Source organism: Aptenodytes forsteri, unplaced genomic scaffold (genome assembly GCF_000699145.1).
Source record: "Aptenodytes forsteri isolate BGI_AS27 unplaced genomic scaffold, ASM69914v1 Scaffold87, whole genome shotgun sequence".
NCBI lineage: Eukaryota > Metazoa > Chordata > Aves > Sphenisciformes > Spheniscidae > Aptenodytes > Aptenodytes forsteri.
In genome coordinates this window covers 3731995-3757438 of record NW_008796041.1, presented here as the reverse complement: position 1 = coordinate 3757438, position 25444 = coordinate 3731995, and the positions used below count along the sequence as shown (strand labels likewise).

At 39.6% G+C, this 25444-nt stretch overlaps 1 protein-coding gene across 1 annotated transcript in view; it reads right to left on the bottom strand.

Moving 5' to 3' along the window:
- SEMA3D (semaphorin 3D) overlaps positions 1 to 25444 on the bottom strand; it is a 105651-nt gene that overhangs the window by 20152 nt on the left and 60055 nt on the right. Inside the window, exons 9-14 of the mRNA XM_009285518.2 lie at positions 21427 to 21541; positions 20931 to 21000; positions 19407 to 19551; positions 6033 to 6255; positions 2860 to 2948; positions 971 to 1012 (exon numbers count right to left, since the gene is read on the bottom strand). Of these exons, the coding sequence (XP_009283793.1) occupies positions 971 to 1012; positions 2860 to 2948; positions 6033 to 6255; positions 19407 to 19551; positions 20931 to 21000; positions 21427 to 21541 (684 nt within the window). The remainder of the gene's footprint in view (positions 1 to 970; positions 1013 to 2859; positions 2949 to 6032; positions 6256 to 19406; positions 19552 to 20930; positions 21001 to 21426; positions 21542 to 25444) is intronic.

Here is a 25444-nt window from a genome sequence, read left to right as displayed (position 1 = left end):
AGAAGCAAACCGTGGAAAGAATGGTTTAACAACACATTTAAAAACAAGTGGCTGGATAGCCGTGACGTTAAGAATCTGGGAACTAGGGATGACCTTGTGTGAATAAAACTTCATCTTCTGCTTCTGATCCTCAGGTAGGATGGGGATAATATTACTCCCCTCTCCCCAACGTGTGAGTGGATTGCCTGTTGAGACAAGGGTGGTCCAAGTGCTTGCTGTTGAGCTGGAGCTGGCTCACGCAATACTTCCAGCTGGCCTGCCACCTTTTTTCAGGGGAGATGGGACCCAGCTGTGCTGTGCGTGCCTGAACGGCAAAATACCTCCTCTCGTGTGAGGGAGGCGTGTTGTGCCAGAGCTGCTCTGGCCACTTCTGCAGGGCAGGGAGGGATGGCTCTGGTGTCACGCTGCCTTCTGAATGTGCACGTAGCCATCATAGAGCTCGGAGCTGCCATAAAACCATTTCCCATCGGGACATTCCCAACTGGGACTGGCCCCTGTGACTGCCAGGATCGGACCACCCAGATTTAGACTGCAATTTTAGAGGAGGGGGACTGGTATTCAGTCTGTGTGCACACAAATTTTAGCACAACGAGGCCCTGATCGCTCTTGACTACTAATAAAAATAACAACAATAATAGTAATAATAATTTATTACTAGATTGTAAAGAGACAAGTATTTCTAGTGTCCGGAAAATGAATGTGCATTGACTTCATTCACAAATCCCACTACTGTATGACTAAAGATTTGTTTCCATGAATAATTACCAGCTTGGGTACACAAATTACTGTTTGTAAGCAAATGTGAATTAGGCAGGCAAACAAGTTCAAACATATCTGCTTCTTTCCAGATACATTTTAAGAGTCACCCATGGAACGCTTGGCCAGTAGGTAACAGGCGTCACCTGAAAATAACAAGCTAAGTGTTCAGGGTACCATATATCCTGCAGTAATTAAATGAGCTTGTGATTACCTGCTTCTGAGAAATCTCCATGGTCGAGATAAATGAAGGGTGCTGAAAAAAAATTAGTAAGGTGCATTAGTTTACACATTCCCTGTTCTTAATGGAAAAGAGAACAGAACTTAACATACAAAAAGTAAATAAAATTACAGATCTATTTGCTTGGTTTAAACAAATATTAAAAACAAAAAAACAGAAATCACTAAATTCATGCTTCCAGAAATACCTCCCATAATTTTTCCCTGCTGCTTATGAGGCAACTGACTTTAATTCTTAGAGTTTGCCATCTATCCCATCGTGGAGACTGGCAATGAGCCTTCACATCAACTTAAGTTCTTATTAAGCACTATTTGAAAGACTTAGATGGCATTTAAGGGATACATAAGCAGATCCTCTGCACCAGGATGTATTTCACCGCTATGAGAGACAGTGAAATTTTTGCCAGTGACTGATGTAAGAACAGGACAAAGCTGAGAGTATTATCTATTGCCTAATAGAAGATGATTAATCTAAGCCTCTTGTTTAATGTTAATGCAGTTTGAGGAAATAAGGGATGTTTTTTCAGCCCTTCACTCCCTTCATTTTTCTGGATTCAAAAACATAGACGTAACAGTTATAAATGTTACCAATAAAAACGTGAAGGAATGTCTGCTGAGCAGGGAAAAAAAAACTTTTTTTTGTTTTAAATATGATATGGTGCATTCGCCCTTGACGTTATGTTTTAAGAATGCAGCAAATTGGTGCACACACTGAAACTGCTGATTACTTGGCAGACCACTGAGTAACCTTGAAATTTTCAGAGTGATACTTATAATTGGTGTCCAAGACAGTGGGAAGAAGACATGGAGATCCTTTAAATCAAAGTTTCATCATGCACATGATATATCAAAAGGCATATGGAGAAATATACTCTTTGAAATAATTATTAAAGATCCTGTTCTTACACTTGGAAAACACTGTCTCTAAGTCCCAAATTCATTTATTTAGTATGGGCAGAAATTCTGGCTAAGACCTCGTACAGCACATAGGAGAGAGGATGTGTGAGAAAGTAATCAAAATGCCACAGATGCAGACAAAATTTGCTGAAAAATCAAGGTGAAAACTGAAGAAGAGTTATACAGAGTGAGAAAAAAGCAAAATGAGAATGCAAAGAAGAAAGAACTACTAAATGGAAAAGAAAATCACTAGGGAAGACACAGGTCTCCGTTGTCCTACTGTAACAGTATGTCAATGTCAGCTCCCTCACCAGCAATGAGGTTAATCAGAAATTGTGCCTGCGCAATAAAAAGGAGGTTTGGGCTTTTTACAATCTCTATTTATGAAGAAGTCATTGGTGTTAGCAGGGCTCTGGTTACTTTTCTTCTTTATCACTCAGCCAGAATAACCAAATCAAAATGGTCAAAAATGTTGACTCAGCCTTAAGACCAATAAAGTAAAACACACTGATGATCAAAACTAACTTTGTTTTATTTTCTTTATGTTTTCGATTCCTAAAGTTGTTATTTTAAAGACTTTGTCTGCATCAGTGGGATTTTGTTTGTTTGTTTTTAAAAAAATTATAATTGTACTAAGAATAGTCTCAAAGCTGAGACAATAGAAAAACTGGCATTAAAAATAAAATGCTACTAATAAAAAAATTTGGGCTCATAATAAGATTTCAAACTAGAACAAGGCAGGATAAATGAGACTTTCTATGAGTTTGAAAAATCACGGTCTGTTTGGTTCTGGACTTTTTTCAATTGACTTATCCAAAGAATACCAAGACATTTAAAAATTTACATAGTGTCCCTCTGGAAACTTGAACGAGTTCCAGTAAACAAACAACCAGACAGATGAAGCCAGTTTGGGCCTTAAAGTCCCCTGAATAATATTTAATTGATGTTGTGGCTGTTAATGCTTACCTTGAATATCTGCAGCTCTTCCAGGACCACCTCCTCCTTAGTCCACTTCTCCTTTGTGATACTCACAACTTTCAGGACTGTGCCTATGTCTGAAACAAATGTTCATCATAACCCACGGTTATGTTTCAGTACATATGTGCCACTCCATTTCATGCCCTGAAGATAAAGCTAATGCATCAAGGATGTAGCCTTCAAACAACATCTATCCCTATCTGCACCTACTGCTATCTACATAGCTCTATACATTTATGGTTTCACTGTATGGCTGAGCCAACACGACTGTAGGCTGCTCCTGGCAGGGATGGTTTAACTCTCCTGCTACACAAACACAAACACAAACACACATGCAAACACAGACAAGCACGTCCATGCTGCCAGCTAGAAGTTTCTGCACATTTCCTTGAGCTAGAACTGGGGCCCATCTGACCCCAAAGAGATCCAGCCTGGGGGACTAAATTGGCAGAAAATTATTTCCTCTTTTTTATAGAATTAATTTTCATCCAGTATAGCATCTTAAACAGAAGCAGGTTTCCTTTTAATGTGGTGAGTTAAGCAATGTACTTTTTTAATTTATTTTTTAATTTTAGGGAAATTTTTGAACAAAATCTCCATTCAACATCAAAATCTAAATTTAATCATTACAGAAATTACTTCTTTGGAGTTATCTAGAGAATTTTTTTAAGTTAAATCTATTAATCAATTTTAACCTGAATGCCTGCTTGGTGAAAAAAATATCTGCTCATATCATCTCAGACCATTACACATTGGTGAATTTTGAATGGGCTTAAAAAGAACCCTTAAAAACTGCTCAGGGGTAGTGGGCTGGGTGCTGGGATGTGCAGCGTGGAAACGACACAGCGCAGCTTAGCCCTAAGCACTATGCATAGTATTGAAATGATGAAAAATAATACATCATAATGGAAAGAACGAGATTTTCATCCTTGTTTTCCCAAACTACTGAAGATCATATTAACAATCAAAGCCAAAAGTATTTCAATTTGCCTTATGTATTAGAGCTTTTGTTTGTTTGTTACTTTGACATAATTGCCAAAGCCTGCATATGTACAGGCTTTGGTTGCATACATTCAAACATATAATAAGCTTCTGATCTTCTGCTGCTCAAAATCTCTTGGGTTATTTGGTATATCTGTATTCGGTCTCTCTCTATAATATTTGAAATTTTATCTTCAAGTTTGTTTTTTTTCCATAGGACAAGTTTAGAGGATAAAATAGAACAAAAACAGGTGCTTCTGGAAAAGAGAACTCACTTTTAAGGAAAGCACTGCAGGTAAATAAGTATCTGCATATTATGGAGTGCCACCTAGTGACTGCATGGTACATGCTGGCCTTGACACCTCTAAATGAGATGATTTAGTCTGAAAGAATTAGCATTGGTGCTGGGTAGTAACAGTTAACCTGGGAGTATTCGAGTTGCTGGTCTCTCAATATGATTTTATTCCTATGATAAATTTTATAGCGGAGGATAGCAAACATCTGAAAGCAACCTCTATAGCCACTAAAAGAATATTTTGTACATTTTAACTAGTGAACTCATCTTTTCAGACAGCTAAGTTTTAAATTACTTTTTCTCACTATTATCAGAAGAAAATTAAGTTTTAGTGAGTACCCCCAAATCCTAGGCATCTCACAGCTTGGGAATGTGTTCCCTTTCCTTCTCTGTTTACTATATTAAAGATGGCATTCAGAAAGCAACAAGGATTTTCTGTCATCACGGGTAAAGCTTATTGCCAGCCTCCTCAGGCAGCAGGGGAGCAAACAGCACTTCAATGTTCTTTTTTATGAAACTGTACTTTTCTCTCTAACACCACTGTACTTGACTTGGGGGATCATAGAGGGACTCTCACACTATCTTTTTTTGGAAGACAAGATTTGTGAGAGGGATTGAGCTGAAAGACTTAACAGGTCCAAGAGAGAGGCTATCTCTGGACTCGTGTGTGTGATAACGCAGCTGGGAAGCTCTTGAAGGCTGAGACAACCCACACTTTACAAGAGGTGATGCTCTGTGACAATTCACTCCTTTCCCCAAATCACTTCAGAATATCCATACCTATCAAACTACACTAGATGACACCAAATTTGCTTAAAGGCCAGATAAAATGCTGTGCAACCCAACAGCACTGAGGTAGGATTCAAACAGAAATCTTGATTTCCCTGCAGCTCATGGCAGTAGCTCATCCACTGCCCTTGGATAAACCTTTTCACCTCCATGTACCTTAGTTTCACCTGCTGTGAGATGGGGATAATGGCAATGACCTCCTTATTAAAGCGTTCAGATCTACCTGTAAGAAGTGCTTTGTAAGACCTATTACTAGTGAAAGAATGTCAAATTGTGGAATAAACCCACGAAATTCCAGTGGAGTAAGACGGTAGATTATTACTTCAGAAATGTTATGAATAGGTATGTTAATATTTCTTATCATACCATGCTGTTGGGTGATTCATCCAGTGATTCTAAATTTAATTACTATGGTAAAACTAGACTTTTTCCTTAAGGCATATAACTATCATAAAAATGTAAATAGATACATAATTATCCATAGAAAAACTGCAAAGCAGGTTTCTTCCCTGACAGAGTAGTTTAACCTCTCTGTTCAATCCTGGTCCTCTTGTTTGGAGCTATTCATGTTGCTAAGTTGTATCTTTAAAAGTATTTAAGTGGAATTGTTGCCTTAGGCTCAATGTTAAATCTTTCTTAGCTGTTCAACATCACATGAGATTTAATGCTGAAGCACCATGTCACTACTGATAACAGGACGTAGTCCTTGAAGTTATTAAGGTTAATTTTTTTTCTTTTAATTGGTTATTGATGTGCTGCCAGCAGGAATTGGAGCCAGACTACCATGTAATGTAAAGACAGGTATTGAATGGTACTTGGAGGGTAAGAAAGTCCAGGTACTCTGACCCGTAACTGGTTTATCATCTAGGGACCAGGAGGCATTAAAATCCCAATAGTAGCAATCTCTTGATCTGACAAATTAATCTAATCTTAGCATTTAGCCCTGATACAGAATCAGGAGCATCTAAATGCTTCCCAAAGCTGCATGTGTAGGAAAAAGATGTTAATCAACAGGTTTATTCAGGACCTGCTGGAGTAAAAGTGTTCTTAAAGGATGTGGTTTGTGCAGAATGATAGTGGAAGTCCTGTCTCATACCTGTTCCTAGGAAAATTACATCATATTGCCCATCCTCTGCCATGACGTGATCCACCACAATCTGAGTCAGACGATAGTCCACGTTGATTCGAGTGAATACCGGTCCTCCCGTCACCGGGTAAACGGATTTGTACATCAGTGGATGGCGTTTAATAAAGCTAATGACTTCATCGGGAAAGTCTCTGGTAGACTTTATGAGCGGATCATAGGTTTTGCTTGGACACTGAACAAAAGAGAGAGAATAAGAAGATGAGAGGAATATTAGGAAAGAAGCACAAGTGATCTGCAGGTTTCTTTGTGTAGTAGGAAAGTTGCCTGGTCCAGATCAGCAATACCGGTTTGTAAAGCACATTTGCCAGTGGATGGTAATTTGGTTTATAATTGAAAAAGCTCAGTGTTGATTTGAAAGCATGGGAGCACACTGGCGGTGTGCTCCTCTGGTTCTTCAAAGGGTCATTTTCTCCCTCGCTTCTGCACTCTCTCCTCTTCTCTTTTCATGTTTAGCTCTCTTAAAAAGCTCTTCCCCTTCATCTTCGTTTTCCTTTACCCTGCTCCCATCTATTCTCCTTTATCTTTTAAAACCACCCAAAACTTGTTAATTTGTTTCATCGTCTCATGCATTTGTACTACTACTCAGAATTATAAATCTTCCGTTCCTGTTAATTATATGCCCACACCTGCAACTACCCCTAGATATATGCAAGCTTTGAAGAAAAATTCTTATAGGTTTTTCTTCTTTCTCAGTCAGAGATTTTGATAAGCTAAATTAAAACTTAGAGGAGAGATGAACTTCCTTAGCTTCTCTAAGATACTTAGGAAAAGAAGACAGCATTAGAAAAAAGAAGTTGTCTGTTTGATGTCAGATAAAATGTGAATTAATTGATATTTATTGCATTAACATATCTGTAAACACAAACTACTAAAAGCTACACAAATTTTTTGAATTTTGTCACCAAATGGTCCTTAAGACCATAACCAAGACCCTTTATGTATCTTCATCTAGCAGTGTTGCTGAAGAGAGCATGAGACATGCCTTAATATTCACACCACTATCACCAATAATAAAAATACATTATTATTATTATTGACATTCAGTACTGTGATGCACTTTGAACTTTTTTTTTTAATCATATATCAGAGCCAGCAAAATTTAGCCATAAACAATCTAATAATATAGGAAAATATCTAATTTTTCTTTAAATATTTAGAAACTACTTGTATATAATACCATAATAGACGTCATCAGTGTAGGCCACTTTGGAAATTTGATCTTATGAATAAGTCACAAATTCAATCCATATTCAAGTAGAAATCAAGTTTTTTGTGAGAACACTTGTGAAGCCAGTAAGAAATCAGGTTGCTCAGTGATTTTTCTCATCCCAAAGCAGCACTTAGTCACCATTACTTCATTTTTTGGAAAGCACTGCTTTAAAACTGGAGAAATTCTCGTGATGGGCTCAGTACATCTGCAACGAATTTCACCTCCTCGTTCCCTGCCCCACTCACGGGTGCCTTATCACCTTGGATATTTTACAAAGACAAGGAAATCAAGTCTGGAGTGAAGGAGACCTGGCATGCTGGCTAGCTCTTATTTCAAGGCACAGGTACCAACATGCAGTTAAATTTGCTACATGCTGAACAAACTAGTGGAGTGATCAGTGTAACAGGCTTTCAACAGCAAGTCTAGAGTGCCCTCCGGTGGCTACCGTGGGATAATCTCAAGTATTTGAAGTGCAGGATCTTCTCACAGAGCAAGGTTTTTCTGCTTTTTGTATTTCTGCTCCTCTTATCGAGGCTGAATTTCTGCCCTGTTGATGCAGTGAGCCAAAATTAGGTAAGATCCTCACCAGCATGACCTGATGGTAAACTAATGGCTTGATTTCTCTTGGGAGATACACTCAAGAATTACTGTGGCAGAAGGCCCCTAGTAAATGCTTTAACCACGTTCATTTTTCCAGACTGAAACACCCACATCTATCTTTTCCCTGTATATGGCCTGCAGTCAGAGGCCGTAACTTTTCAGTGAACTGCACCTCCTACACCTCCCGTTTATTTTTTTTCTCAAAAAGGCAGATTCTCCAGATGCCAGATGATCCCTGTAGCTCATTATTTCTCAGAAGTGACTTTCATTACTTATCCACATAGCTGAAACTCTTGCCCAGGCCCACAGCTCAGCTGCTGCAGCATCCTTGTTGTGGTTTAACCCAGCAGGCAGCTGAACACCACACAGCCCTTAGCTCACTGCCCCCCCCGCAGTGGAATGGGGGAGAGAATCGGAAAAAAAATAAAACAAACCAGCTACTAGGAAGAAAATTAACTCTATCCCAGCCGAAACCAGGACAATCCTTTTCTCTGGCTTTGAACAGCACAGTCTCATCCTTTTCTGGTCCAGACAACTGCTACAGTGATCACTCCCTCAGACTCTCCCCCCGTGTCACTCATTTATTGCTGGGGTTGGCTCCCACCTCTATTAGACCCATACTGAGAAACTAATCAATTCAGCTGTTTCTTTGGCTTACACAAAGTAAGTTGGTTCTCACACATCCTGCTTGAAGACCACCCACAAATCTACCTCTTCAACCTCCTTCAATTTTTTCCCTTCTGTGCCTTTTGGGGTGAGCCCAGGAACATTTGCAAGGTCAGTCATGTTGCTGACCCATCATCTCTCATGCTCACCTGTCTCTGCTTTCCTTCCCATGGCTGTTTGTATCTCTTTTCCATCCCTTGTTTTACACCTAGTCTCTAATCCGAGTCTGAGAAAGCTTCTTTTTTGAATCTGGAGGCATCTAGATGTGTTAATGGGGCACTACAAATCCTGGATAATAATAAGACAAACTGGAAACACTATTCCAGTTGGTGACAACCTTTTACATACAAACTGTTGATTGCTTCTTTTTTAACACTATTTTTAACTAAGTAATCCCTGTGTTTTCTGCCAGGTGGAGCCATAACACAGTCTGTGAAGAAAGAAATGTGATTAAATAATGCCTTTGTAGTCTGCCAGGAGAAAGTTAAGATTTGCCGTGAAGTTGCTCTACAATCCTCCTTCATGGCTAATTTTGACAGAGAAGACTTTAGTTCACATTCCCAAATCTCCAGTTTGACATGTGTTCAATCTATGGTGCCAGTTAAGGGCTTGCGGTTGGAACTTGTTCCACCATAAGGTTTGGCATTATCCAAAATATTTGCATTAGGAACAACACACACACCGCCAAGGGCTGAGCATGTCCCTCCTCCATTGCTGGCAAACTCCCCTCTCACAGCTACACAACATCAGCCACTAGCAGCAAATCCATCCCCACGGGCTCAGGACCAGCCTGGACCCTTTTCTCCCTTGGGTTTCCACTGCCTGTTCTCTTCCTGGGCTGAGGGAGGCACACAGCACACCCTATGGTAGTGCTTGCTAAAAAGGGAATGTAGCCTCTGCCCAGTGCATACAGGTATTGTGTACACATGCCTGAGGATGAATTCTTCATGCAGTAAATACAGCTAATACAATGAAGAATTATTCTCATCATATATAGTTCTATGTGAACATGCACCTGTATAAATAAATGCAAAGACAATAGCAACTAGTTAAACAAAAATTTCTGACTGAGGATAACATTCTCAAAAGTATCAGAGACTACCTGTATATTCAGAAACAAAACAGGCCAGAGAAGCACAGACCAGCTGACATTCTACATCCACATCTACGGCCACATCTGAAATGCCTGTTGAGGGCAGTTCCTGGTCTACCTTAGCCACAACACTGCCACAGGGAGGGTTCCATTTGGAGCATGCCTAAACCATGGCAAAGCCCATCCTAGCATTAAGCAGTACAATGACTATGGGTCTGCACTTGAACCTGACCTTTGGTTTTAACAGCGTTGTAGCCTGTGTGATTTAAGAGTCTACAACCTATTTCCGTTCCTTGCTTGGACTGATTTTTATGGCTATCTAGAGACCTAACAGATTTTGTGCAAGTGCCCACTTCCTTAGCATTGTTTCCATCCATAAGAGTTAAGCCTGTGCATCCTCATCTTCATAAAGGCTCTGAAATTGTTTACTGAAAATAGGTCTTAGGCTCCTGAATCACCTAACAGATTTTGAAAATTTCTCCACGGACAGTAAACCTGTGCCAATTTGAATTAAGATATATTCCATCGCATATTCAGTCATTTTGTTTCAGTATACAATTTAATGTATGGCTGGGAAAGAACTGACAAGAAAAAAGAAGATGGGTTTGCATTGTTGTCCTGTGATAACTGCTCAAAGGACATCCCTTGAAAATACAGTTTAATACAAGTAAAAAAGAAAAGGAAAGTCCTATTGAAAAAAATAGTTCAATTGGAAACGTATACTGCAGTGAGTTATCCCTAGGGGTTTTATGCTAGCATTTCTGTAAGAACTCCACCCTCTGGCTTGCTGGGTATGATCTCCCACATTCTGTTTTCTGCAGTGCTTTCACAAATTAAAGTCTTTGCAAGGTTACCCCCTTGAGGTGGGCTGTAGTCAGCTTGGTTTTTGAAGATAACAATATCAGTTAAATAATTTCACAAAGAAATACATGTTTTTGTATTATATAACAAAAGAGACTACAGAAAGGCTGTGACAAAAAAAAAAAATAGATTTAGACTTTGGGGTGAAAAAATAAAGTGAACCATAATACAGGATAAATGATTCAGCACAATAACTACACAGAAACCAAATCACGTGCACACTTGCTACATGAGCAGTACTTCAGGAATGAACATTTCTCCTTACCTTTAGAACAACCAAAGTCTGAGTCCTTGCCGCTTATATCAGAATCAGACCTCAAAAACCCTACTGATTTCAAAAGCACGTTTATCTTTGCAGGGGTTGAACCAAGGTTTGTTGGAATCAATAGAAAGAAACACGTGCTTTAATTGCCTTTGGATCAAAATTTTGCATCAGTTTCTTCTATACAGGATGAGAAACAAATTCACTTCTTCACTTCCCCAACCATGCAATAACTCTCTTCCCCCCTCACTGTGTACTAGAGGTTGATTTTCCCTTATATGTGCATTTTCTGTGGTTCATGTTCTCTCTCGCTTCTCTGAGTTACAGCCTGCATCTTCTGGAAATTCGCTGATCGCTCACCTATTCACAGCTCAATCCCAGAAGTCTATTTCTATGTGAAAAATGGGAGTAGCCCCACGGGTCTTAAAGCTGTCCTAGATTATTGCCAAAAATGCATCAACAGAAGAAGATGAGAGCAATGACATCACTAACTAAAAACCACTAGGATAAAATGTCTACCAATATGGAACTATAAAGTTGTTACAGTAATCCCAAAGGCCCAAACCCTACCATGCATGATATAGGGAAATCTTTGCCAGCTTGCGCAGCTAATTTAGTAGAAACAAGGACTAAGTGTCTGATCCAAAGATCCGCTTGAGTCAACAGGGCCTTTTCCAATTATTTCAGCGGGCTTTGGATCCCATCCTAAGACAGCATGACCACCAAGAACAGCTGGGCAGGTGTGACCCTGTTATGCTTGGCCAAGGGAGCTATTTCCAGAGGCATCACTCACTGTGGCATGATGGGTGGAACAGGGGAATGAAAAATTCATTTTGGCCACCCTTTGGCAAAGTCCCCAGGCAGCAGCTGTTTAAAGCTGTGTCCACCCATCGTTGCGGAACAATTCCTGTAGCTTGTGCTTCCTTTCATAGCAATCAATAGGACGTATGATGGTAAAGGCTGCATGGCCAAGTGGGTGAGTGAAGCAGCCTTTCACCTCTGAAAATGTGAGTTCACATCCTGTTGCATGTCTCGTGATAACGATATCGGTGTTCTCTGCCCAGTTCACAGGGGACATTTATTGACATCATAAGCACCAGATGCTGTCTCAGATATGCGACATCTCCCACTGCAGACAATAAGAGATTTGCATTTATATCAAATGTCACAGGAGTAGGTTGGCAGGGTTGTTTCATGTGGACTACAAGAGAATCTGGCTCCATAAAAGTTCTTATAACACCATCATTGTGCTCTCTCATCATCTTCTGCTTTTGCAGCTGGGTGGGATTCATCTCACCTGACCTGGATTCTTATTTTGGCTGTGTGTGAACTGTACAGAGGACGTGCCTATCTCTTTCTTTCTGATAGAGGAGTCTAAACAACTAGCTCAGATTTGATGCTTTTCTTCTAGATAGCTGACATCAAGAAAAATTAATCACATTAAATTAGTAAAATTAGTTTCGCTAGATAAGAATCCTGCAAGAAACTTATTCACCATATAATTTATTCTTCTGATGTTGCTTAGGCCTTCACTACCATGAACGATAACTTGATACAAATATACATGTCAAGAAATGAAGAGTAAACAAAACAGGAAAAAGAAAAAAGAAAAAAAACCAACAGAAACAGAGTTGGAAGTGCTAAGGACATCTCTATTCAACTGCTGTATAAACTCTGCGGCACAAAACTTTTAAAGAATCAATTCAATAGTTACTTAAAGTTCTTCCATTGCCTTCTGTGTGAGCTCGATTTGACAATAATCACCCTGGACTAAGTCCTGATCCCAGATGATCTACAAAGATGCCTTTTATTCCGTCACCTTTTATTTGTATCCAAATGTAGTCAGGAGGTGGTAAATTAAGGTTAATCTTTCTCAAATAAAAGCAAATACACACTAACTTAGCAACACTGCACATATGCAAGCTTTTCTCTTTTTTTTGCTTGTCTTATTAAATTTGCAGCTTAGCAGAGTGCTGGATGTGTAGATCTCGCACAATACTGAGCATACGGTGAGACTGTGTTAACATTATGTGGGAACCCTGGCCAAGATTTTCAAAAGCTGGTGCCAGAAGTTAGGCTCCTAAATAAACCTCCAATTTGCCAAAACGCATAGTGCTTCACACCATCCACTGAAGTCAGTAAGAGCTGCTGGATCTAACACCTATTAAAATAGTGACAATTATTTGCTAACCTAGCTATAAGGTATGTAAAAAAATATCCTTTTCATTTAACGATGCATCTTTAGTTCAGCAGTGCTGTTGTCTACTGACAATTTTAAAACAGAATGCTGTTCCCTGTGAGCTTCAAAAGTGTTTCTATTTCAAGTGTGTTGAAAATCCCAGTTTAAAAGTGACTTGTCACATTAAGCCTTAGACCCACTTAAAAATGAGACTCAGACACCCATAGGCTAGATACACAACGGGGACTTGACAATATTGAGTGCAGTAGGCATCTGCCTGGAGGATTTTGCAATGTCCAGGCTGGGAATTTTTATGCGTTTCACAAGGAGAACTAAGCACCACACCAGCAAGTCACTCTCTTGGCAGCATCTGAAGTAGGCAGTGTGAAACATTAAGGAGTGAAATATTTCTTAAATCTCTCCCGTATCGGGGAATTAGATGTCTTAGTCTGGGCTTCCCTCCTAGGGGAGGTGTCCCTCCATTCCAGGCGTGTGGACCAGAGCCATCCTGGGAGCTCCTCGCTCCTTCCTGTTGAAGGTGTTTCAATTTTCATGGGATGATTACCTCTCAGCTTAGCCAAAAGTAGTAAGAATGTTGCTCAGATGTTAACCAGGAAGGAAGAAGATCTGTCTTCCTCTGAAGAGCTCTCTATTTTATGTTAAGTGCAGTAGGAACTGGAGCACCAGACCCTCCCTCAGAGGGAATGAATTACCACATGGTCCTTTGCTCCCAAGCTCTCAGTGAACGAATATTTAACCAGCAAGGAGATATGGCCTTGCAGTCAGCATTCTCCTACGATGAAATGTAAAGTATTCCAAGCTCTAAATAAGCTCCCTTATCACTGATCCATCAAGCAAAAAGCAGAGAAACAGAAGAACTACCTTCAGCTAGTCACTTCTGTGTTAAATGGGGACCTCCCACACACCCAATACATTGAACTTTATTTGTAGAGTTTATAAAGAAATGCAAAATCTGAGTCCTGAGGGGTTAAGGTGTAACACTGAGGACTGGTGTGAGCTTCCAAGATGCCCAGAAGTACTTTAAAAAATGGGGTACTTATAGGTTTATGATCTTCTGTGGATTAGATGACAGCTGAGATGACTCTCGGGGAGTAAGCACTTATGTGCCATTGGAGATTCAACCATAAGCCATTCTGAAGATGAAACCTGGGTTCCTGAGTGGCCTAAATACTGTGTGGCTTCTACTCTGTAGTCTGATCAGAGCTGCACAATATATTTTGCATTTGGACATGCCTGCAAAAAGCCTTAGTGCTTCTCTACAGGATGGATGGGTTGTGCCAGAAGGACTGGACACTCAGCAGGGAGACTTTCACGCTAACTTTGCAGCTACTCAGAGCAAGCCTGGAAGAGGACAGGGGAGAGGGGAATGAGTCAAGTTCTTCAGGAGACAAACAAACAGCGCAAATTTTAAATGGAATCAACCTCACTCCACCCCTGCCACAAAAAGCACAAACTAAACAAACAAAAAAATCCCTACAGATAAATTGAAGTCCCCATTATTTTTTTTTAAGATAGAGTTTGCATCCCACTGGATGTGCGAGATTTATTCTACCCTGTTCCAGTATTTGTCTTGAGCAGTTTGTATTGCTTTTCCATTTAACACACCTGTGTTGTTGCTAGAAAAGGCTGACATAAGAGAGCATTAATCTGAGGCTAACTGGGCTGAGACCGGCTAGGTGAGTGAACTTGACTTTGCAGGTGGCAATTTGCAATTCTCTGCCGACCTCTGCCAGCAGGAAAGCTGACTGGGTTCGCAGCATTTCGAAAGGCTGCTATGAACTGAAAGGTGATTCATGTTGGGGAAAGAGGTTGGTAAGTAAGAGGAGGTGGAGGAGGCTTTCTCAGGAAAATAAACCCATAAAGTGAAACATTTCACTTAATTAAGCAGCCCCATTTACAGTGGGGAGATCAAAGGAGAGAGGAATCAGAGAAGCAAAGAATGCAGCCTATCCCATAAAAGATCAGGTGAAAGAGGAAGATAAGTCTAAAAATAACAAGGGAAACCTGTGCAACCCTCAATGTTTTATGAACATGCTTATTAAAGCAGCAAAACTAACCAGACAGGAGGACAGGGGGAGGCTTTTTGGCAGACAGTATTTCTCTGTGGCTCAGCCAAGTCCCAATGGGATGGACACCACATCTCGATCAGCCTGTGCACTGGATTAGCAGAAGAAATAAAGGAAGGAGTTTCACTGAAGAAAGGGATAAAAAGCAATAGAGAGAGAAAAAGAGAAAAAGGAGAATCTGAGGGCTTGTAAGGGAACTTGTTTTAAAAAAAAGACCACAAAGAATTCAGGAGCTCAGGGCCATATTCAGATCTGGATTGGAAATAGATGAGACATAAAACTCTTCAAATGGACAAAAGCAATGTGTTGCGCTGTTTCTTCTTGTAGCCAAGAAGTGACTTAGACTGCAAGAATCTTACTTTGCTGATCCAGAGCTTTGTTTTGAACCTTTGGCAAATCAGTTAGTAAAATATCCAGATCTATCAAATATATTTCGTGTTGCCTTGGATAGCAGAGTCCTAGGTTCTGCAGTAGATCAGACTAAGTGCTAATCTGCATCTTTAAACACTAATAGTGCTCTAAAAATCTGACCTCAATGACATTTACTCACCGTCAATGAAATGAGGATGACTCCTTTGTATCCCATCAGAATTTCCAAATGGGCACTGTGAGTTGCTCTGATACTGCAATGGTTACATCTAAATAGATAGGCTAGAAATGTTTTTTTCCTCCTAATTCATGAAAATCTTGTTTAAATGCCTTCTGTGATTACTGGGAGGGCACTATGAAAACTCTGTTTCAGAATACAGAACACACTTTAAAGAAACTGCTTGATGATTTCTTTATCAATGGATAATTTCCTGGGTGAAACCCTAAGGGACTGGAAGAAAACTGGATTTGTTATCTGGGGACAGCTGCAGATAAGCCAGTCCAATTTTTAAACAGCTAAAGAAGACAGAGCAAACGCTCCCTTGGTTTTCAAATAGCCCTTTGTGGCAAGGCTGCCTGCTGCATGTTTTTGAAATAGATTTGAAGCCTTGCCTCTGTTTAATTCCCATTATTTCCACTTGCTCTTAATACCGCTGGGAGAAGTTAGAGTAAAAGAGCTGTACATTTTGCAGCGTCAATGGTGTGCAGCGTGTCTGATCCCCAGTCACCCTGTTCAGGGGTCTTCCAACGACGCCAGAGGGCAGGCAGACCACGCCACAGCGCCAGGACCCGGGGCAGGCAGGGGCTCCTGCTGCCTGCACACTGCTCAGCATTGCAAAGGCATGATATCATGGTCATGTTGGGAGTTTATCTCCGACACAAATTGCCACAGGAAGCATTTTGTCAAAATTTCAGTATCAAAGTGGCCACAGCCTCTATAGTGAACAGCTTTATTTACTTAGGAGATAAAGGCAGCTGAGCAGAAAGTTAAATTAGGGTAAGCAGTCTCCTGCTTCTGTATAAATGCTGAAAGGAAGTCAATGCTTCTCTCAAAGACAAACATCAAAGGAAATGCATTTCCTCGTATAGACATTTTTAGATTTTGCCAGTAACTTAAAATATAAGAAATATAAAATCAGGGCAGTGCTGGCCATGCTAGCTGTAGGCAACACTTAGGTAGAGCTTAAATTTCAAAAATGCTCTAGTAACTTAAAAAAGGATAGATTATCCCCCTTTGGCTTTGTTCTGAGCATTCCTGAACCACCCCATAGCTGGCAAGAAATGATGAAATTAATCTTTAAGGAAGAGCATTTCAACATTCACACTGCAGTGTTCTGCAGGGGTGTAGCACGCTGCTGCTTCTCCTTGCCTTTGAACACTGCGCTACTTTTTTAGATCCCAGCCTAAGTCTGCTCATATCCAGAAGTTTGGCATAGCCCTTTATAAGATGAAAGCATGGCATGAATCTACTTATTCCGATACCGTATATTAAACTGAGCCTGAATTACGTTGAAGTCTGAGAGTAGTCCAGCTCACTAAGACAAAAGATAAATAACTATGCAGCAATACATTTACCTTATCTACATAGCAAATATTACAGATAGCCTTCTTCCGAGAGCTTTCTTCAGTAAAAGCCACTTCCCTTTTCAGTCCTTGGTCAGACAAACTCCTACAGAAATCCACTTGGTATGAAGGTCCTAAGGATTTTTATGAGACCATTTTCTCACAGCTGTTATCAGGTGCTTAAAGGAAGCAGTTGGAGAGTTAAGGGGCAGCTTATGGAAAATGTCCGTTTATCTTTCAACTTTCCAACTTTTAAAATACTGGCAAGCATGGATATTCAAATCAGTGATAAAGATCAGCATTGACATGCTTCGGCATGACATGTTTCCTTCCTTGTGAATCCCAGCTCAACCATGTGATGGCTAATACACTCAAAAATGCAATGAGCTTATGACCCGTCTATCTGTGCAGAGTGCTCATCCTTATGGGGCACTCTGAGTTTTTCAAGAGAGTTATTTTAATCTCTTTAGATGCCATGGGACCAGCTATTGTTCTCACTGGCACCATTTTTGTACTTAAAACTAAATTCATCTGTACTTCTTAACCAGTAATGGAGTTGCACAGGCTTTAAAAAAAAAAAAAATTAAATGTAACCTTCTTTTCTGGGGGCACTACATATTCTGCATGAGAGAGAGAGATGCGTAAGCCTACAGTGTCTAAATTGTCTAAATTAGGAGTGCATTTGCTCCAGCAGTGCAGATCCTAGGCAGGCCAAATCAGTCTCTGGACCTGCCTTAGTCTTTATAGAAAGACCTGCCCTCTGTGACTCACCTGCAGTAGAGGAGGGAATCAGAGCTCGGGGCCTGACCAGCTGTCCTGGTTTCGGCAGGGATAGAGTTAATTTCCTTCCTAGTAGCTGGTACAGTGCTGTGTTTTGGATTTAGGGTGAGAACAAAGTTGATAACGCACCGATGTTTTAGTTGTTGCTAGGTAATGCTTACACTAGCCAAGGACTTTTCAGCTTCCCATGCTCTACCGACTGAGAAGGCTGGAGGTGCACAAGAAGCTGGGAGGGGGCACAGCCAAACTGGGGACTGGCTGGGCATCGGTCGGCGGGTGGTGAGCAATTGTACTGTGCATCACTTGCTTTGTGTATTATTATTATTATCATCATATTATTATTATTATCATTTTATTTCAATTATTAAACTGTTTTTATCTCAACCTACGAGTTTTTCTCACTTGTGCTCTTCCAATTCTCTCCCCCATCTCACCGGGGGTGGGGGGAGTGAGCGAGCGGCTGCGTGGTGCTTAGTTGCCGACTGAGGTTAAACCACGACACCAGCTGAAGTCTGGGACCGCGGAGTGCAGCAAACAGCATGGGTCTGGACCATGCAGTTGGGTCCATTGGAAGGATGATGAAGAAAACATAGAGTCACAAGGAAAGGTGTGAAAAGAAGAGCAAAATAAGCCAGATAATATGGCTTGAATCAAAGGTTACACCAGTGCTGATGTCAGAGAAATAGTGCAGAAACACCCAGATGGCTTCTAGGCAAGGTACCAGCAGCAGTCCAACCTCAGTAGCTCAGTGCTTGGCTGGATTTATGCAGCTGCCTAGTACTAGTTCACTGAATACCTGACCAAGATAATGTAAAGCTATCCTGGATAATATCTCTTACTCTGAAATCATTGCCCTTTTACATTCTATGTATGAAGAGTTGCTCAAAGTTGTGATGACTTTTTTAAAGTAGATGCATTTTTTGGAAATTTCTTTTTTGCATTTTCTTCCTTAGCTGTAACGTAGGTCTGTGCTTTTCCAAATTTAATACCAAGACAGAAGTGGGGGAAGAATTCTTTAATAACTCTTTCAAAATTTTCCTCTTTGTTTTGGCCCATTTGTTACATCTGAAGTCTAAGAAATTGGGATTTAGAGGTGTTCCAGATATTAAACTTCCCTTTTCTTCTTATCACTTATCTTTCATCACATAAAATCTCCAGCAACTAACTCCTTACTCTACTTCAAAACACAACACATGCACAAACACACATAATAGAATCAATGACCATATCTCAAGGAACAGGATTTTAACAGACACAAAGATAACGGAAATACAAGACTTCAAATAAAATACCTCATCATAACTTAATACTCCATAAAGAAATGCATTTGGCTTTTTATGAAGTGTTGATGCCTTAGAGGTGATCCCAACAGATAGAAATACAGCTGTACAGTAGGAGACCACAATACAAGAGACAATCAGGAAACAGACAGTCTGGACACAATGTTATCTCAGAGACATGGAAAAATGTATATTTATATATATAAACCTATAAAGGGTTAGTAGAAGTCTGAGCTGTCAAGAGAAGGGAAAGGGTTGAGACGATAATTTGAAACATCCTCAGTGGAAAATATAAATTACCAATCCAGGGAGGGGTGTGAAGTATGACTGCTTTTGAGTAAAAATAGAAGTATGCAATTAAGGAGACACTTACTGTACCAGGTCTGGGATACGGGATGCGACCTTCATATTGTACCCACCGATGATCTACACTCTCTTTGTGCGCATAAGGGCCATTGAAAACAGCTCGGATATCTGCCATGCTGTACACACAAACTGCAGAGCCCTTGAAGACAGAGCTGCAAAAGAAGATGGATTGATATGCATATTGTAAACACCTCTTCAGTGCATGCCTCATCCCGTGAATTAACTAATTCCAGAGTCTAATGGGGTTTGGATCAATCTTATACCTGAGAGTTGATATAAGTGGTGCTAAATAACAGACAATGGGTACAGGTCTGATAACTACAGATATTTAATGTCACTGTCATTACAGTTTAAAGCTTTGCTCGGTTGAAACCTGGACTTAGCCTTTGGGACCACTTGATGGACTGCCATTTTTTCTAGTGGCTGACAGGTTCCAGCTATCATCTATTAGCTATTCTGATTAGAATTTTCTGCAAATGAAGGACATTCCTTTACATTGTGTTCACACCTGGAAGTCTGTATATTAGTGATATTACAGGTGGTGTGCCTGAGAATTATAAGTTGCATTGGACAGACAATAAAAGGAGATAGAAATGAACACTTATTTCTTTTTCTACCTCTTTTTCCTTTCTTTTTTACATATTCTTCTCAAAAAAATCCTAAATAGTTCAGTTTTCCAAAGAACACCATGCCAGGTTGTTACTTTAAATAACTAAATACTTTAGTTATTATTTAGTTATTTCATATGCCATTTAATTCATTGTGCAACATTTAATTCAATTTTAAATATTTTATGTGGTTATATATTCTATGGAGCTGTGGTTATATATTCTATGGAGTCACTGTAGTGGCTGCTTCTGAATTAAGGAGTGCCTTGGCAATTTTTCATTGCACTCATACTGTTCAGCGTTTGGCTAGTTCTTATTATTTACACTTAATTCAAAGGTTCTGGAGACAAAAGAAAGAATTCTTTATTTCCTTTCTGACAATTCTATATAGAGCACCTCACTATCACAGCTGAGAGGTTCATTAATTAATTAAACTATCCCCTTGAGATAAAGATGCGTTATTCTTCCATCAACTCCTGTCTATTAAAACACTGAAATATCACTTTGGGTGGGTTTTGATCCTAAGAAACAGATGATGTCAAGTTGTTGCTTACAGAAATAATGCTTCACGACAATGATTTGTCTTAAATGGCAACTACTGGTTGCTCAATAAATATGATTGAAATTTATAAATTCAACTAGATGAGGTTGAAATAAACTAGCATGCTTTTGATTGTTAAATTTTCATTATTTTTTACAATCACTCTCAAAAGTCAGGCACACAAAGGTTCAGCAACATAATTTATATTTCCATTTCTGAAAATATTGTCGTTGGTGACTACAGCCCCAATACTGCAGGCTTTATTCAAGCAGTCTCTCACTGCTCTCAGGAACCAGGATCTAGTAATAGAAGGGTTTAATAAAAGGCCTGAGTAAGATCTGCAGCGTTTGTTTCCAGAGGCAAACGTGATCCTAACGCATACCTTGTTGTAGTGAAGACTCCATATACAAGCGGGTTTCTCTCGTCTCTTGTAGAAAGTAAGAATATATCTTCTGCAATGAGAAAAATGTTGGGTTTTTTTCTAATTAAACATCCAGTGAATATTTCTGCATTTACGATTTATAATTTGGAGATTTGTAAATATATAACAAAGCTTTATTTTTGTCTGAATTTTAATTTCTGCCATGTGATGCCATATTGTGCTAATATTCTGAAGTTTGCCCATGTGCAGATAGGCTGTTTTTTATACAGAATCAGATTTTCACTTTCCAGCTTTTGGAGTGAAAGGGAAAAAACCCATATTTCTGATCAGACTAATTCCAGTTATAATCAGGGACTTCTGATAAAAGTCAGAGATATTACCAGCACTGTTTGGAAGAGGAATAAAATCAGAGCAAGACATCCTGCTTCTACAAACAACAAAAAAACCCCAAGCAAAACTGATGTCAAAATAGACCATTAAAGAGAAATCAACTTACGCAGTTCATCAAAATGTGTGTCTGCTCCTTCAGGACCAGGTATTGAACACACAAGCCTGGATTTCAGAAAAGTAGTCCACTTGTTTATTAGGCTCCTCTGACCTCCCATATCATTCTAATAAAAATAAGATTAAAAGATTTAAATATTAAACAAATAAGAAGAGTTTTAACATATGATATTTGATGGTAGCACAGTATTGACTGTGCCTCTTCAGATTCCACAGTTTGATCTTACCACAACGACGACAAAGTCTTTTTTTCTTTTTTTTGTTTCCCCCGAAAACAGTGTAGGACAGCCTTTTTATAAGTAGCTCCAGTAGTCACTTCTCAGCTCAGAGAGTGGGCATCTAAAATTTCCTAATTATACCCAAATCTGTTTGCAGAGTTCTCTCACCAGCCCTACAGCTGGAATGCTGTGAAAACATTTGTCTATATCATGTGATTTCCGGTTCCCCGTGATGCTAATTTTTGCAATCAGTTGTTCTTCAAGAATTCTTTACAAACCCAATACTAATGCATAACATTTTGGATAGATCTCTCAAAAAAGAAAAACTGTATTCATCAGCAGTTGTTGCAATGTAAATACTGCGCTGTTTGTTTTGTGTACATAGTACAGAGAGATATGTATTCCAGGGAAAACCAGTCATATTATTTTAATAATCATTGTTATGGAAATATCAGTCTATCCTCCACAAAAGGGATTTTTTTTTTCATTGATTTTACTATGGGTTTCCAAGTTATGAGCATACTTGCCCAAATTTCCTTTAGTCACCAGAGAAAGAAAAAAATCTATAAAGGGTCACTTGAAATTTGAATTACCCTTCTGAAGGGTAGGTGAGCTTCTACTGACTTGGATCAGTAGAGGGGTGTGGGGAGAGTGGATCTTAGAAGAAAGTTATAAATTTTAAGAAGCTTTAGGAGTTTGCTTAGGAACTTACCTCCTTCCATTGAATACATGAAAAATCTAATGAATGACATTTATCTGTCTCCTTTGGCCTCAAATAACAGATCTATTGAGGCTCCATAATGCTATTTAGGCCCCAATTTTTTCACACTGAAAACTGTAAGGGCAATGATATTCCAGCAGGAACCAAGAATTCAAACACTTAAGAGAAATGTTATCACCAACAGTAGTCTCCCAGCTATAGGTTCTGAATTTGCCCATGAAGGTTCTTACTTCTTTTCATTTATAAACTCTGAAGCTTAGGGGATCTGTGCTGCAAATTTAAGCACCACAAATTTGGTCATAAATACTCATCGCCTCCGGATTCATTAGGAGAAATCACTTTTTTTGTTAATTGGCTTTGCAACTCTGAAGGTATAGAACCAGCCAGTAGGAAACACTGGGTGGTGGAAATTACGTGGTATTTCCATAGATTGTGTTTGGCCCTTCAGGGCTGTATCGTAAATATTACAGGCATTCAGAAAGATGGTTTTAAGTGCTGAAATTCACTTCACAAGGAGTAACACTTCTCTGGTAATGTACTCTAACCATTTTCCGTTTTCATATACTTGCTACTTTTAAATAGGTTAGCTCAGTTGGAAATGATTCCTGTTAATCTATCACCTTTGGAACTCCTGTTCTTACAAGAATTGCTACCTCCTCTCTTGATTTCCTGAGGTCCTGCCAAGCCTGAAGCTTTGCATCTAGCCAACAGATTTATTACAAAGGTGTCAAAATTAGCAGCCTGAAGCCAATAGGAAAAAGAAGCTCTGCGTGTGTGTTCTGTTCAAAGGCATGGCAGATAAACTCTGTGGTGTAATTAAAACCAAACAATTACAAAGATGCAACAAAGAATCTTAGAAAGCAAGAAGCATTAAGCTTTTCCTTCCTCTGGCAATTCAGATTAGCCAAACAATTCTTGCGTTGCAGGGCTTCCACTTTGATTTCTGGTGGATGCAGTGCAGCATCACAGGACTCTCAGATGTGTCTAACTGTCTGGCTAGGATCAGAAAGCAGGGAGGAAGCAAGATGTGATGGGGCTGGAATGGAAAAATCACCCTTGTCTAGCTCCTGCTGCTGTCATTGCAGGCGTTCAGCTTCTGCAAAAGATGGGAAAATACGTACTTGTGTTTTACCACCCTTAAGACGTGATCCAACGGAGCATTTCGCAAATGCTTATTTTAAATGTATCAGTAGTTCCACTGAGTTCCTAAAGAGTAGTGTGAACCAAATACTGTGTTTAAAGGAAGCAGTCTTAGCAAGTGCTATGTGCTTTAAAGTAAGATTCCACTGGATTTAAGATGTATCTATATTTCCTCACTCTCAAGCCAGGACACAATGTTAACCATGCTACTTGAATTTAAGAGACATTAGAACAGACATTCACGAGGTGTGTCTTACATATCTAAAAGTTGCCAGTAACACTGTACAGTTTATAAAGGAGCAAGGGGAATTCAATGACCAGCCAGCACTCATCATCTACCAAGTCCTTCCGAAGCCAGAGAGTGAAAAATTTATGGTGCAGAAATGGAGAGACTGAAAAGACCTTTCACTGATTTAGACAGTTGCACATCTAATATGCTGACATACCCTCCAACATGCTTCTTCCTACTGCCATGGGTGAATGAAACAAAATGTACATTTTATTGGGAGGATGGTTTTGTTTGTGGTTTTTTTGGGGGCGAGAGGTTGGTTGGGGTTTTTTTATTAGCAGCCATATAATACTCTTCAACTCTTTATGTCATCTCTGAATAATGCAATGTCTTTGGTTTCTTAATATATGCCCAGGATTCACTGACTGAGAAAGTGCAGGAATTGACAACGGCCATGGCAACTTTATCTACACGTAGAATTAGCTCAGCTCAGGCCAAGGAGGTTCAAAAACTATTAATAGTATAGGCATATCTTTGCTCCTGGACTCTCAAGTAGTAGTTGTCTTATTAAGCTCTGGAAATCTCAATTTTTTTAAGAAAGTGAAGCCCTTCCTTCCTAACACTATTTTTGGCGCATATCAGGTCAGTCTTTGACACATCTTGAGGCTTCAGGTGCTGGAGAACATGCGATTATTCTCCTTTCCTTCAGACCATGTTGGCATGAACTCATTAGCTTTGCATCGTATCTGCCTACTCTGTTGCAGATTCCTTGGACCACCATAGTTCATGATTATTGGCCTCTGAGAGGTTGGACAAAGGACAGGTTGGCCCAAAATCTTTTTGAGACTGGGCTGGTACAGAAAGAAGACAGTCTCTTCTGTGGAAAAGATTATTTAATAATATCAGTTTGTAATAAATCACTAATGTGCTCAAATGTTGTGAGCTGGATGTAGAGCATGACATTAATATAATAAGGTGTACAGGCTGGGTAGTCAGTGGATAAGAAAAATTGGATAGAAGAGAGAAAATCACCAAAGCAGACACCAGTCAGCGTGCAGGTGAACAGAAATAAGGATTTAACACAAAGTTACAGAATCGTAAGAAAACTGCTGGACTGATTTACACCAAGCATGGATTTGCCTCAACCCTGCTGGAAGTGTGTGGTAAGCTGGATGCACTGAAATTATTTTGGACAAGAGATACTGGTACTGAAGACAAAGAACCTTAAATATTTCAGGGAGATGAGACAAGAAGACAAGATAATTTTAAGTGCTGAGAGAAGGGGAAGGCAGCATGAGCAAGCCTTTCATTCCAAAAATATGGCTAATCTACTTGTGACAGGCAAGCAGCCATGAGTATCTGAAATCTTATCTCTCAAAATATCACTTCTAAGCACACTGGATTAGCAGTGTTTACTATAAACTTTGTTACATTACAGATGAAGGCACTTAGGACTGCATATTTCTTTTTGAATATAAATAAAGGTTTAATTAGCACTTACTGCTTTGTAATCTCACAGGCTGTAACAGATACCAACACTTCCGCCTGAAATACCTTCTTTTTAACAGAAAGAAGTGCCTGTAAAAACTTGGTTACTTGTGTTTGCCCAAGTTAGAGATTTAGATAATTGCCAACTAGAAGGTGGGCAGTTCAATATGTCACCTGTTGAAGAAATATTACCAAAAAATATCAAGCACTTACT